Source organism: Stegostoma tigrinum, chromosome 2, assembly GCF_030684315.1.
Source record: "Stegostoma tigrinum isolate sSteTig4 chromosome 2, sSteTig4.hap1, whole genome shotgun sequence".
Taxonomy (NCBI): domain Eukaryota; kingdom Metazoa; phylum Chordata; class Chondrichthyes; order Orectolobiformes; family Stegostomatidae; genus Stegostoma; species Stegostoma tigrinum.
In genome coordinates, this window is record NC_081355.1 from 136,766,205 (window position 1) to 136,782,127 (window position 15,923).

At 40.8% G+C, this 15,923-nt stretch overlaps 1 protein-coding gene across 4 annotated transcripts in view; it reads left to right on the forward strand.

Annotated features, from left to right (window-relative positions):
* Positions 1-15,923, forward strand: part of larp4b (La ribonucleoprotein 4B) — a 123,338-nt gene that overhangs the window by 37,199 nt on the left and 70,216 nt on the right. For 3 of the 4 annotated variants that reach the window (XM_048559039.2, XM_048559027.2, XM_048559017.2), the window contains one exon: positions 144-271. In XM_048559039.2, the coding sequence (XP_048414996.1) occupies positions 191-271 (81 nt within the window). In that variant the 5' untranslated portion in view covers positions 144-190. The remainder of the gene's footprint in view (positions 1-143; positions 272-15,923) is intronic. The other variant, XM_048559046.2, reaches the window with a different exon arrangement.

A 15,923-nucleotide genomic window follows, 5' to 3' on the forward strand; every position in this document is an offset into this window, starting at 1 on the left:
GTAATATCTTATTTTATCTGCACTCTAGCTCTCCTATTGGAGAAATGAGTATATAAATTTTGATTCAGCCATGATACTTTAATCAGATTTAAGTATATTTGTAAGTTTGAGACAGTTGCTTATGTATACTGTTTGGTTCACAGATTCTTCGAACAAAATTCTCTCTACAGAGCCAAAAAGCAGACGGCTCATGACTTCTGACCAGGACACTAAAGTTGTGGCTGAACCGCAGGTGCAGCAAGTGCAAGAAGTTGTCGACAGTTCTCCTCTGGTGAGTTGCTTGCGATCTGTTTCTAATTTCACTTCTAATCATGGAGATCAGGAATAACCATTAGAATTTCTAAATGCAATAAGTGCACAGCAGATCTGTCAGTGTTGGACAAAAAGCAGTTAATGCTGTGACTTTGTATTTTGACACCTGTAAATATCAAGTCTTTAAGATTATTTTCCTTTCTTTTTCAGTAACTAGTTTTCGGAGGGAGGGGAAAAAATGCTTGACCTGCTTGTTGCTCAGCACTTCACTTCAATAAATAATTTTCTGGATGTCTGTGCAGGTGAATAGGGACTTTTTTCTGACCTGGTTTGCACTATCATTAAGCATTCAGGTGTGGTCAGAATTGGGTGAGACATGAATCAAGCTGTAAAATATTGCTATTTGATCTGTTTTAGAGATGTTGTGCACTTAAGTCAGTGAGACTTAAACAGGTCCAGTTGGTCCAGAGGTAGGGACACTCCCTACACTGCTCAGTTAATTGGTAATTGAAAGTTGTTAGCATTTCAAGCAAATGGGTCTAAAATACTACTTTGGAGTGTTCCAACAAGAAAGGTTTGTGTTGCATTGATTTAAACAAGGGTCCTTCACCTTGAACCTGTTTTTAAGAAAAATCCAGTCTAATTACACTCTCAAATCCTTGGCAGTTGCCAGAAGCCCTTGTGCAGTTCCTGTTCCACTTAAGTTCAAATGGGGATTCTGCACTTTAAATTCTGCCAATCATATCTTTTTGGTGGGGATTTTTAATGCACAACTTGATTGAACATTAAATGGAGTTCCTGTATGGTCCTCCAGGGTGAAGAAAGATCCCATGGTCACTCATTTTTTTGAAGGAATGTGTGGTGTTGGTCTTGGATATGGGGATCTATTACTGTCTTGCCCAAGATTTGTACTTTCAGAGGATTCTGCTTATAATATAGGTCTTTTAGAATAGTTTCCTATGCAACATCTAGTGCTGTTTTTCCTAACTACACTGCCACTGTTCAGAAAGTACTTCATGTGTGACACAACACCTGAGTTTTAGATCAGATGTGATAAATACACTTCTACTTTTGGTATGACTCCAGTCAACAGAGGTCTCCTTCTGACTTCCCAATGACTTCAGTTTTCGTAGGTCTCCTTGATGCCAAACTAGGTCACGTGCAGCTTTGATGTTCAGGACAGCCTCCCCTGCCCCTGCCCCTCCCCGGTGGCCTTAGCAGAACTCAAACTGGGTGTGAGTGAACAGGTTATTCTTTATCAACTGTTGCTTGAGAGTACTTGACCTCCTTCAATCACTTTAGTAGAAGAGGGTGGTGATAACTGGCCAGATTGCTTTTGTCAGGTGTGTTCAGGACATATCTTGGCAATTTTATTCACTGCTGGGCAGTTGCAATGTTGATATCTAGGGGTATGGCAAATTCTGGAGTATGTCTTGAATGCTGTTGGACCCAAAGTCTCCTGTAGTATGAGGTATATTCATTATATTTTGTGACTCAAATTGATTGGAGACTGGCATTTGATGCAATCTCAGATGTGCATTCACTTCACATTGCTAGCTGAAATGCTCCAGTTTTTCTTCCCTTGCACTGTACAAGGCTCCCTCCATCATTGAGGGGGCAATTTGTGGATTTTGTTTCTTTATTCATTCATGGGATGAGGGTGTCGCTAGCTAGGCCAGTGTTTATTGCCCATCAGGTTGTTCAGAGTCAACAGGATTGTGGGTGTGGAGTCACACATAGGGATGGCAGATTCCTTCCTTCCATGAAGGATAATAGTGAACCAGATGGGTTTTTCTAACAATCGGCAATGGATTCTGTCATCGTTACACTTAATTCCAGCTATTTACTGAATCCTAAATTCTGCTATCTGCTGTGGCAGGATTTGAACCTCTCTGGTCTTGGTTAACAGTTCAGTGATAATACCACCTTGGCCATTGCCTCCCCTCCACCAGTGTTGAATTGTGCAGTTGTCAACTACTGGTTGTGGCAGGACTGCACAGCTTGTTTCTCACTACTTATTGGTTCTAGGACTGCTTAGCTCTACATGATGCTTACGTTGTTTTGTATCTTCATCTGGTTGACACCTTTTATGCATATACTTGGTGCTGGTGCTACTGTTCCTGTTCCTGTACTCTTCAGGCTGATCCACTGTGCAGAAGTAGGGAATCTGGCAGGAAGAGGCTAATTTTAGATTCAAAACCATTCATCTGATGGGCCATAGTACCTCATGGATGCCTAGTCTTCAGCTGTTAGATCTATTAAATCTGACCCTTTGCACACAAGTGCCATGCAACGTGGAGTGTATCCTCAGTGAAAAGAGGGCTTTGTCTCCAAGAACTGTGCTGTGGTCACTCCAGTGAATACTCCTTTTGTAGCAGCTACATTTGTGACAATTACTAAAGTGAAAATCATTCCCACCGATCTTCAGAATTTCAAGATCCTGTTACCAATTTGTCATCCACTGAGTGTTGGGAGACAACAGTGAAGTCAATAGGATTTTCAGGACAGTGGTGAATTTGATATCTAGCTTTAAATAGTTACTTGAGTGTTGTGTTTTAGTACCTTTGGCTCCTGGAGGTGTAATCCACCAGTTTACATGTCTGTTTTGGACTTGAGGCTTCTAGATATTGAGTAGTTGTCCCTTTAGTGTCAACCTGATTCTCTGCTAGATTTTCTGGCCAGCTTCCATGATGTTTTTTGGCAAGTAAAAATCAAATTACTGTTGCCCTAATAGATATGGTTGTGGCACATCTTCGATTTCAGTTGCTTTTTTATAAAGCAATTTCCTTAACTCATGAAAGCATGGCATACTTAGAATTCAACTTTCTTGTAAAAACTGAATTTCACAGCAGGGTGCTCCGATGTACAATGCAGTTACAATCTCCAGCACTCCAATGCAAGATTTCCAGATGCACTTTGAGAATCACAAGTTGTTTGGTTTGTTTTTGGAGTGCAGAGTTTGAGCTGTCTGGTGATAACTGCTTGGGTGAAATTTTCTTAACTGTTTGCAAGTTGAGGGAAATGTACGGGCTGAAGCTGTAGGGCCTGTCAGATGTACATGTAACTTGTTAATGGATGCAGAAGGTGTCTGCAAGATTGAGCAACATTTTCCTTCGGAAAGGGATGATGCTGACATTCTTGGAGTCTAATATTATCAAAGATACTAGATGAGAGTAGTAAAGACAAAAGCAGGGAAATATCAAGATATTAATTGGGCTCAAATTGGTTGTGGTTGCTACATTACATATGCACATCCATTCTGTGCATATGGATTTAAGGCAAAGATCGACAAATTCTTCTCAGAAGGAATGAAGGGCTACAGGAAATGGAGTTGAAATGCCCATCAGCCATGATTTAAATGGCAGAGTGGACTTGATGGGCCAAATGGCCTTACTTCCACTCCCATGTCTTATTGCGTTATGGCCTTGTATAGGCTCTGGAGTGTAGAGGAGACTTGCAGCAATGTTGCCCAAGCTTGAAATGTAGCCAAGAAAGATTAGTAGAGATGTTTCCTTTAGAACAGGAGACTGAGGATTGACATTAAAATGAGCTGTACAAAATAAAGGACTGGAACTGGGAAGACCTACATTCCCAAGCAGAGGCCAGTCATCATGCAATGCAAATGTTAAATGACGCAAAGGTTGGTGACTTAAGAGAAGCCCTTTTTGCCCCAAGGGTGTAGGTTATCGTGTATTTAATGCCTGGTTTGATACCTAATCAAAACCTTCAACTTAATTCAAACTAATCTGGATCTGCACCCAAAATACTGCAATGTGTAAGCTTTTGGATCTAATGTAGGATTGTGGGATCAATAAGCAGCTAGATTTTAATCAGCTACTGCAGACCCACTGGGCTGAATGGCGTATCTTTGCCATTACTTTTCAATGCTGCTAAATCTTATGAATGAACACCATTGTACGCTAATCTGCAGTTGGTTTAAATGTGATTGCCATTACTGAATTTGAGCCTAATAAGGAAAATAACAGGTTCCTAATGGTCTGATGGCACTAATGGAAAGTTGATGTTCATCTGTAAATGACTAACAGTTGTGTTGTGAAATTGAGTGACAGTTACAATTGACTTTGAAACACCCTTTAAGACTGGTATGTGGGTTTTGGCTTCTTATTGGAGACTTTCTTGAAATTACACTAGCTTTGTCATGGGAAGGATTGTTGCATTACTCCTTAGCATGGTTGCTATTTTGGTGAAGGAATCCTTTAAACTGAAGTGCTAACGAAAGAACAAGTTTGAGAAATGCGGAAAGTGCAAGGTTCCGGATCCAGTTTTAAACCTATGGGCAATACTTCACGATACAAAGTGACAACAGGAACAACAATATGGCAAATTGAAGGCTGTATTCAATAAATGCACATGTTGGATCCCATCTAAGGATAGATGATAGGATTTCACCATAGTGAAATGTGCAACCAACAACCAAAAAAAAACTGCAATGTTTGAATCCCTGACATGTTATGTCAAATGTGAAAAGTCTTTAGGATACAGTTGATTTTGTCTAAGAAAATTGTATTGAACCCTAAAGGAATGGAAAACTAACCAAAGTCAGTCATAGAGTTCTAATTCAAGAGGATGTAAAATCTACTGGAAGATGAATGAAAAATCAAGATGCAGTGCCTTGATTCGGACTATTCATCCAGAGAAGGCTTCCTTGCTTTCTGCCATATCTCAGCCCATTGCAAGCTTGCCCTGAACTTCATGTGATCTTACTGTACTGAGTAATCTACCACGTGGAACCTTGTCAAAGGCTTTACTGAAGTTCAAGTAAACAATGTCTACTGCTCTGATTTTGTCTCAAACAGGTGAAACCTGAACCCAGACTTTCTGGTTCAGAGAGAGGGGCACTGGTGCTGTGCTGCAGGAGCCCAAAACTAATATTTTCATAGTTGGAGAGATGTACAACCGAAACAAACCTTTGGTCCAATGCATCCATGCTGACCAGATACTCTAAATCTAGTCCCATTTGCCAGTGTTTTGTCTATACCCCTCTTAAACCCCCTCCCCTTCATATATGCATCCAGATGTCGTCTTAAATGTTGGAATTGTACCAGCCTCCCCTTTGGCAGCTACTTCTGTACATGCACTGTCCTCTGGATCAAATTTCATGGTAGGTCCCTTTTTTAAAAAGCTTTTGCTTCACCTGCATGACCATGATTTTCTTTGTGCCTAAATATCCTGTATGGCTTTGTGTGTAAGAGAGATAATGGGAACTGCAGATGCTGGAGAATTCCAAGATGATAAAATGTGAGGCTGGATGAACACAGCAGGCCAAGCAGCATCTCAGGAGCACAAAAGCTGACGTTTCGGGCCTGGACCCATCAGAGCTCTGATGAAGGGTCCAGGCCCGAAACGTCAGCTTTTGTGCTCCTGAGATGCTGCTTGGCCTGCTGTGTTCATCCAGCCTCACATTTTATTATCTTGGCTTTGTGTGTACTTTGGTTTGTACTGTCTTGGTGTTTTATGGCATTAAAGACCATGCAAATATAAGTTGTCACTTGATATGTCATACTGTTTTCAGATTTTTAATCAACCTAAACAGATGTTATTACTTAAGTAGCTTTTTAGATGGCCACCTTTCAATGTAACAAAAATTGACTTGAAACAACAAAACATTTGCTCGCTGAAACAAGTTTTCTTAGGTTTTTTGTTCAAGTTGTGCTTGATAAGCTCTTAACATAGTGGATGCATCAAAAAAAATCTGCCTATCTTTGAAGTAAAGGAGGGGAAGCAGTCACCAATGCCCAACTAGTGAAGTAGTCCTACTTACACGGAAGCAATGAGAAATGTGGATGTTATGGCAGTTTTGAGAGAGAACCGAAAATAGGTCATGGTTTAGAAAATGATGCAAGGCCATATGAACTGTCATTGTCTGAAATGCTAACGTTTGAGGATGTACCTCCCAGTGTGTCTCCAACAGCCGAATGTCAATATGAATAGCCTTGTGGTCTATTTGTGGAACAGTTTCTTTAGCAATACCAAAGAGCTTAAAATACATAACATTTGGAATGATTCAGATTAACTGTAATCACCGAATCATCTCCATACCACTTTGAGCTAAAGCCAACAACCAAATACTTTAAGGCACTCAGACTGAGCATCTTTGAACTGGTGCTGTAATGGGATGAGAGCTTTGGCTGAATCATGTTTTGCCACCCATACTTAACTGGTCTTGGTGAGCTGCTTTGTTGAACGACTGTGCTATAATAGGTGTAGGTATGCCAGAATGCTATTTAGAATGGAGTACCAGGGTTTTGCCCTGGAACACTGAAGGAATGATGTACTTTCACATGAGGGTGGTGTGTGGTTCAGAGAACAGTCATGTAATGGAATGTTTGGTGAATTGCTGTACATCCTGTAAACAGTGCTGTAACTGCTTCTGTTTTAGAGTGAGTGAATGGCAATCATATCTGCAAACAGTACAGCACACTGCTTTGTTCTGGATGGTGTCAACTTCTAGTGTTGTATTTGCATTCATCCATCAAAGTGGGGAGTGTTGCTTCAGACACCTGATTTGTCTTGGAGATGGTGGACAGTCTTGGAGTCAGATGATGAGGTTACTCACTAAAGTATTCCTTGCCTTCTGACTTCTTGTAGCTAAACTATAGGGTGCGCACAGTTCCATTTAGGTCACTCATCACCTGAAGACATTGTGTTATTGAACACAGTAGTGGTGGATGGGTCTCCTGAGCTGGTTTTCCACTGTGCTTGGGTAACATGAATGTCACCATTTATTTTAGGCCATGCCTGGATATTTCCCAGTTCTTGCAGCATTTGGACTTAGTCTACTTTGAGTGGATTCACAAATGATGCTGAACATTAATGCAGTAATGAATGCTGCAATTTTGAGCTTGATGGAAGGAAGGTGATTGAAGCAGCTAATGAAGGGTGGGGTCTGTGACACTGAACTGCTGCAGAGATGACCTGGAGTTGAGATGTTTTGTAGTTGTTAGAGGTCAACCATCTTGTCAGGTATGACTCCAATCAGTGTTTCTCCCCAATTTTCGATTGACAATTTTAATTTGTTGCTGGATGTCCTAGGCAGTGATATGAAAACTTTCATGCCTGTTTTGACCTGATGCCATGAAATCTCTTTGGATCTTCTCAAGCACTATACTGCTCTCTCTGGTCTGTATTGACCAGAATGGTCATAGTTTGGTAGAGGAGGTGCAAGTATGTGTTCGTGTGGGATTGTCCAGTTGTTGCTTGACTGGTCAAAAGCAGCTTTCTTTCTCCTTCCTCTTCCCCCAGGTAGTCATCCTCAACCCTTTTGTGGGGTCAAAAGGGTTGAGGTGGCTGTTACTAGCAACTTGTCCCATGCCAGATGGTCTCCTCTTTCTCTCCTTTTCCCCCCCCCCCCACCTTTTTAAAAATTTTTAATCTTACAAGAGGTTCAAAAAACCAATCTCCTAGGCCAATTTATAGAACCATAAGATGCCAGAAGTAAGCCAACCAGCCCATCATTGAGATAATGGATGATCTGATCCTGTATATTTGTCTTTACCCTATAACCCTTGATTTTCCCTGAATGATCACATCTATCTTCACCTTTTTTGAATGTATGCTATTTACCCTATATAGTAAAGAATTTTACTGTCCAACCCCCTCCTAATCTGTCCCAAATGTGCAACCTGTTAATTCTCAAGCTGCGCTGCCTATCTAGACTCGCTGGATGGGAAGCATCCTGTTTATCATTTACCCTGTCAGTCCCTTAAGAATACTGTTTCAATGAGACCACCTGTCATTCCAAACTCGTGAGTAGAATCCCAAACTGTTTAGCCATGGCCTAAAAGACAATCCCTCTATACCAGTGATCATCTTAGTGAACTTTTGTCTGGCCTCCACTAGACCCCCTTAAAGGGGGACTAAAACCACTCTTGGTACTCTAGATTTGGACTCCCCCACGCTTTGTACATTTTTGCAATAGGACTTCTCTAGTTTTAGACCACACTCATCTTATGAAAAGGACCAACATTGTATTAGCCGCCTTAATTGTATCTGTTTGTAGCTTGCTTTTTTGCACCAGTACCCCAGATCCCTTTGTGTTGCAGCTTTTTATGCACTTAAGTTAAATATTCTAGTCTCTTGAATCTCCTTTCCAAAATGGCCAACTTTACATTCTCCTACAATAAACTGTATATTTGCCAAATTATTGACCACTTAACCTATTAGCTCTGTAAACAATATCCCTTCAGCAACCAGTCTTTCCAACTATTTGTCAGCCACAAATCTGGCTACAATAACATTTTGCTTCTGTCCTCCACATCAATGTATTGGAAACAGTTGCAATCCCAGCATTGGTCCTGGGGGAAACCCTGCTGATCATGGGTTGCCAACATGCAAAAGAGCCGTTGTCCTCACTCGTTCCGTGCCCATATTACCTCCAACACTGTAGGCTATTACCTTGTTTAGATTTGCCTTTTCTTTTGAGATATCTTAGTAAATGCCACCTTGAAGTCCAAATACAACACATTCTGGTTCCTCTCTGTCCATTTTGTTTGAGACTTCCTCAAAAAACCCAAATTAGGGACACCTTTTCTGAAACCATCCCGACTCCCTACTTGATTTATTTTTACCCCCACATGTTTTGCCATTATTCCTTAACTCCAATACCTATTTGTTTTTACAATAGGTGTTAAGCTAGTCAGCTTTAGTAACCTGCTTTTTCACGCACTTATTTTTCACCGTGCAGTAATGTTAGCAGTCTTCTGACATTCTGATACAATTCTTGGATTCTGAAGAAATATATTTTTCCAAAAAAGTATCCATAATTTCCACAGCTCCATCTTTTTTAAATGATGCTAGGATTCAAGCTGTTGCGATTTTTGTTTAACGCCTTCTTCTACTTTGCTCCTGGGCAGAGATGAAAACCTGCAGATGCTGGAATCCAAGGTAGACAAATAGGCTGGAAGAGCTCAGCAAGCCAGGCATCATCTGGAGGAAAAGAGCAGTCGGTGTTTTTGGGATGCTTTCTGCCCTGAAGATAGGTTATACCTGAAATACTGACTGCTCCTTTCCTCCAGATGCTGCCCAGTTTGCTGTGTTCTTCCAGCCTCCTGTTTGTCTCCTCCTTACTCATAACTGCTTCCTCCATCCATTTTCTAAGGGCCTTATGTTCATTGACTTCACCCAACATAGATATTTGTGGAAGCTCTTACTGTCAATTTTATATTCCTTGCTAGCTGGCCCTTGTAACTTAGCTTCTCTATCTTTTTTTTGTTTTCCTTTTTTGGGTTCTCAATTTGTTCCAACCTTCTTGGGCTAACGAGTTTTGTGAAGATTTGTAGCTCAGGTTGAGGTTCTGGATGTGTGTTTGCTCGCTGAGCTGGAAGGTTGGTTTTCGGACGTTGTCACCATTCTAGGTAACAGTGAGCCTCTGGTGAAGCGCTGGTGTTATGTCCCACTTTCTATTTGTCTGTTTAGGTTTCCTTGGGTTGGTGATGTCACGGGACAACACATCCATCCGAGGACAAGCCAAACAGAGACACGCATGAGAATTCCTAGAAGGATGGCATTCCAACCAGAACTCCAATAAACACATTGGCTCCAAATCAATGTGTTTATTGGAGTTCTGGTTGGAATGCCATCCTTCTAGGAATTCTCATGCGTGTCTCTGTTTGGCTTGTCCTCGGATGGATGTGTTGTCCCGTGACATCACCAACCCAAGGAAACCTAAACAGACAAATAGAAAGTGGGACATAACACCAGCGCTTCACCAGAGGCTCACTGTTACCTAGAATGGTGACAACGTCTGAAGAGCAAACTCTCATCCTCCTGGGGCTATCTCTGCTGTAGGGTGAAGTCATGTTGAGCCAAGCTATGTAAAGACAGCAGATTTTATTTGCAACAGGGGATTTGTGAACCAGAGATAATGGGAACTGCAGATGCTGGAGAATCTAAGATGACAAAGTGTGGAGCTGGATGAACACAGCAGGCCAAGCAGCATCTCAGGAGCACAAAAGCTGACATTTTGGGCCTAGACCCTTCATCAGAAAAGGGGGGGAATGGGGAGAGGATTCTGAAATAGGGAGAAGGGGTGAGGTGGACTGAAGATGGATAGAGAAGATAGGTAGGGAGGGTGGACAGGTCAAGGGGGTGGGATGAGGTTAGCAGGGAGGAAATGGAGGTGCGGTTTGAGGTGGAAGGAAGGCAGCTTGGCCTGTGTTCATCCACCCCCACACTTGGTTAACAGAGAATTGTGAACCAAGTGGGATGTTTATTCCCCTGGCTCTCTACTTAATTTCATGCCTCATTTGGGCAGTGGTATGGAAATTTGTTCACTTCTATTGCTAGATTCACCAAGTTAATGACACTATCAAAAGTCACCATTTGCCTCTTGTTGCTACTCAAGATAAAAGCAGCCCACCACAGGTTATTTCAATAACAATGAACTGCTGTCACACTTGGACAAGAATAGAATTTGTTACGTAAATACCATAAACCATAGCTGGGGTCTCCAGAATCCATAACAGATATACCAGTGCCACTTTTTGGGGTGGGGACAATGAGATCCGGCACACTTTTTTTTTCTGTATAAGCCTATTTGTTTCACTTGTTTGCAACTTTAGACAAACTCTCTCCTTGCACATCCCTCTTTTAAAGGTGTTCTCTCTCAAACTCTTGCCCAGGGGAAAAAAGTGCTTTCTTAACCCAAATTAAATGGTAATTTTTGTATATAACAGTAAAGAGCTATGTATGCTGTAAATCAAGAACAAAAACAGTTGCTGGAAAAGCCCCAGCAGGTCTGGCAGCATCTGAAGGAAAAAATCGGTTTCAGGTCCAAACAATTGTGAGGAAGGGTCACCAGACCTGAAGCATTAACTGATTTTTTTTTCGTGGCAGATGCTGCCAGGCCTGCTGGGCTTTTCCAGCAGCTTTGGTAATTTTTGTTTGGCTAGGTATGTGGCTTTCATAATTTGGAGTCACAAATGGGTAAGAATCTTAGTTATTTGTCTCCTAAATTTCTTTCATGCGCTTGCAAATTTGTACCTACTTGAATGAATTGTTTCATACACCATGCTGCAAACTGAACTGTTCATTTAACTTTCCTAGTTCTGAAGCAGTAAAAATATTTTTGTAACTGCATCTTTAAATGCAAAAACTGTGGAACATTTTTAAACTTTCACTGGAGCAGCAAATTCAACTTAATTCTTAACATTAGGCACTCTGCAGAAATATTTTCTTTGGGAGAACTTTCAAATGTTGGAATTTTACTGAATGTGAAGCATGTGCAAGTCGTTGCTTGTGGATCTAATTCTGTACATTTTTGGGGGAAAAAATGGGATGAAGGCATACGTTCTAATCAACTGGTGTTTTGTTTAGGTGTTAATAATTTAGCTATTCTCAACTTAATATTCATCCTCAGTTCTTTTTCCTCATGCCACTTCTATATTCCTGCCCTGGTTTGAAGTGTAACCAAACTTTTTGAATAAGTCTAATTACTGTAATTTTGGTGTAAAGTCCAAGCTTGAGTTACGACTTTGTCATGGTGCTTTGTTTTCTCAGACTTGGGCAGTTTAGATTTCAACACAGGTGTGTATTATGGCTAACGAAGCAGTGAATTGCTGAGATTTAACTTGGGTTAGTGAAGGTCAAGAATATTGGTCAGATTTCCCCCAAGAACAATGGACTGGTGGCACAAATAAAGGCATTCAGCACATCATGGAAGTATACCAAAAGTTGCTGTCTTGTGTACCATTTTGATGTAATTGAGTATTTATGCTATGTAATGTTTCAATTGTTTTTGACTAGTGTTTTACTATCCTTCGTTCCTACCATGTTATTTTAGAAACTTTGAATACATGCCAGAGGGTTTTCTGCTGACCAAACTAACTTTTGATCTTGTTTTGCGAATGTTTATATTGTTGGAGCTCCACACTACTCTAATTCTTGCCCTGCATGTGTCTCTTGGGTCAGCCTCTCTTTGCTGAAAATAATGGTTGTTATACAAGTATTAACATATATCTTATTGTCTGTTGTTCTGTACTTGATGTGATCAGTGCACTTTTTCAAAGCTATATTTATTTCTTGTGCATAATGTATTCTAATTTAAATTGCAAATTTGCTTCGAAGTAATCCGTTAGATCAGTTACCCTAAATTTAATACAGCATGTCGTGCATACAAAGGTTACATACAGCTGTTTGTAACCATTGACAGATGTAGGATGGCAGTAATAGCTTATCGAGTGAGCCAGGATAGAGGCAATGTGCCACATGGTCCTCTGGGCTACAACGATTTGGTGGACTAGAAATTTTTGTGCAAGGGGGGCAATACTTTTTTTTTTGCAAAAGGGGTAAAACTCAAGCCAATTTTGAAGGTACTGGGAAAGAACTTCCAAAAGTTGATAGGGAGCGGATGTTTGCTGCTGAACAGACAGCTGGAAAATAAAAAGCCTTCAAAAATGAGGTACCCTGACCTGGGACAGTGCCTTCTGCTAGGGTGAAGGGCAAGGTTGTTAAATATGGGGGAATGCTGGATGACTAGAGAAATTGAGGTTTCAGTCAAAACAATATCAGATGGCAGACATTGGGTGAATCCCAAGAAGGCAAAGTCAGTACAAGTATACTTAAGAGGGAAGTTGGAAGGGCAAAAAAGGACACGAAATAGCTTTGGCAAATAGGTTTTTGTAGACCTTTTGGATTCTCCTTAACTAAGGATAAAAGTTTAACTAGAGAGACAAAATGGTCCCTGTAAAGATCAGCAAGGTTGCCCATATGTGGAAGCGCACAAGATGGGGAGAGATACTAATGGAGTATCTTGCAACATTGTTTACTTGGGGGTGGGGGGGGTTGGAGAAGGTATGGAAGAGAGAACATGGGGAAATAAATAGCGACATGAAAAGGTCCAAATTATAGCAGGTGATGCTGGATAAATCCCCAGGACCTGATCAGGTGTACCCTATTAATCTGTGGGAAGCTAGGGAAGTGATTGCTGGGCCCTCAGATAATCATCAATAGCGATAGGTGGGCTAATGTGGTGCCACTTCAGAAAGATGGTAAAGCCCAAGGGACTACAGACCAGTGAACCTGACATCAGTGGTGGACATGTTGGAGGGAATCTTAAGGGACAGAACTTTGTTTATTTGGAAAGGCCATGACTGATTACAGATAGTCAGCATGTCTTTGTTTTGGGGAGTTCATGCCTCTCTAACTTAGAAAAACGCAAGTTAGAATAGAGGTCAGAGTGGTGGATGTGATCTGTTTTGGACAGTAAGGTGTTTGACCAGGTTCTTCATTGGAGTGATTGGCAAGGTTAGGTCATGAGGGACACAAGGAGAACTAACCTTTAGAAACAGAACTTCAAGTGGTGGAGGGTTGCTTTTCAGACTGGAGACCTGTTACCAGTGATGTGCTGCAACAGTTGGTGTTGGGTCTACTGCTTTTTGTCATTTAGATAAATGAGTTGTCTGTTAGGATAGTTATGGTTAGTAAGCTTACAGATGACACCAAAGTTAGTGTAGTGGACAGTGAAGTTTACCTCAACAATAGTCTTGATCAGATGAGCCAGTGAGTGAAGGAGTGGTAGATGGAGTTTAATTTAGATAAATGTGAGGTGCTGCATCTTGGAAAGGCAAATCAGGGTGGTACTTAAACATTTAATGGTAATGTCCCAAGTATTGCACTCAGGGTTTCTGTTCAGCAAGTTCATACATCTTTTGAAGTGGAGTTTTAGGTAGGCAGGATACTGAAGGAGGCAAAAGCACATTTTTTTGGCACTCTGATCTGGCAGCATCTGTGAAGAAGAAAGTCAGTTAATATTTCAGGTCCAGTAGCCCTTCCTCAGCTCTGTACTGATTTAAGCAGAGCATCTGGAAACCTAAAATATAGTCAAGCAGAGTCAGCATGGCTTCCAGAAGAGAATGTTTGATTCAATTTATTAATTTAATGGTTGAGAAAAGTGAAGTAGTGGATACAATATATTGGGACTTCCAGAAGACCTTATTGCAAAGTAGTGCTTGTGGGGTTATTTAAGAACCTGGAGTCTTGGAGGTCGAATATTACTGTGGATAAAGCATTGGCTGAGCAATAACTGACCATTTGAATAAATGGTTGTTTTCAGGATAATATGTAACAAGTGGAGTGGCATGGGGGTCAATGCTGTTTTCACTACATCGCAATTTTCTGTGATAGAAAGCAATAGGTGATAATGCATGAGGGGAGAGAAGTTTATGGAGTAATGGTTAAGTGTGATCAAAAAGTTGACATATGGAATGTGAAAATGAGACTATTTGCATTGGAGGAACTGAATATTATTGAAGATTTGAAGCTGAGAAGAAAAAAAACTGCACCTGCTTCAATATTACACACTGGGTTACAACCATTCTCTGATAAAATGTGAGGCTGGATGAACACAGCAGGCCCAGCAGCATCTCAGGAGCACAAAAGCTGACGTTTTGGGCCTAGACCCTCCTTCAGAGAGCTCTCCAGCATCTGCAGTTCCCATTATCACACTCAACCATTCTCTATTCAGTTTTGGTCAAGACACTGGTGTAGTCAAGTCAACTTCTTTTGAAGTTTAACTTTCATTTGTAATTCACTGGCGCGCGCACACACACCCTAACAGTGCACCTACTTTTGTGATCCTTTTTATTTTAGGAATTCTGAATTGCCGTGATAATGGAAAGGTTAAATTTCTTGTTTAGTTAAATGTCTTTTTGATGTTACTTGCCTGCAAAACCTAACTTTTTTTTTAAAGTTTACATTCCAAATTGGGTAAGAGAAGCTTACCCAAGCTTCGATATACTTGTGTAGCATATGTTAAGAGATGAGTAAAATTTGTAATGAATCTCTTGGGCAGAAGTGAGCACGGAGTTGAAATATTTCAATGTTTATGGGAACTTGAGAGACTGTGCTTTGCTGCCCTCTGCTGGGAGAAGTAATGGTAACTTGCAACTTCAGCATTTCAAAATATTACATGTTTTATCTTAAAGCAAATGCTAAATATAAGTTGACTGTTAGATATTATTGCTGCCTTCCCCAACCAATCCACATTGAAAATAAAAGGAATTTTTACTTCTACATCTTGTTAAAGCTTTGTTCTAAGCCAATTACTCTGCTGCGTACAAACAGATGGCTTTTTATGAAATCAGAAATTCTGCAACCACCGCCCTGTCTTGAATTAACCTGGCCATACCCCTCCAGCCTTTTAAGGTGTGTTTACAAGTGATGCTCTTGTATAATTTGTGCTGGACAAAGACAAACATGTGGCTTGAACATCAAAATGTTAAATGCATTACATGAAAACTTAGCAAGGGTGTTTTTTAAATCGTCCTAGCTGATTGCTCCCCTTGAGCAGTCTCCCACCTGGACCCTTTTTCCCTTGACATTGACATTTGATGTGAAGAATTATAACGTCATCCTGCTAGCCACCCTACACCTAATGGAGCATGTTGCACTCCTCAGTGCAGTTTCCCGATTTATATTTGTATTTTTACCTTTTTTGTCTAGGCTTTATTTCAGGCTCTATTTTAATTTCTTCATCTTGCGTAACCATGTTTTGGCCAAAGACAGACATGGGTATTAGAGCAGCTGCTGAATTAGAAAACCATGAGCATGTTGAAATTGGTTGAAGGAAAGACTGTAGATGAGCATCAGTGAGGAGAGGTTTTAATTTTATTGGAACAAGAATCCTTCTGTGCAGGAGTGGTTCAAGTGGAGAC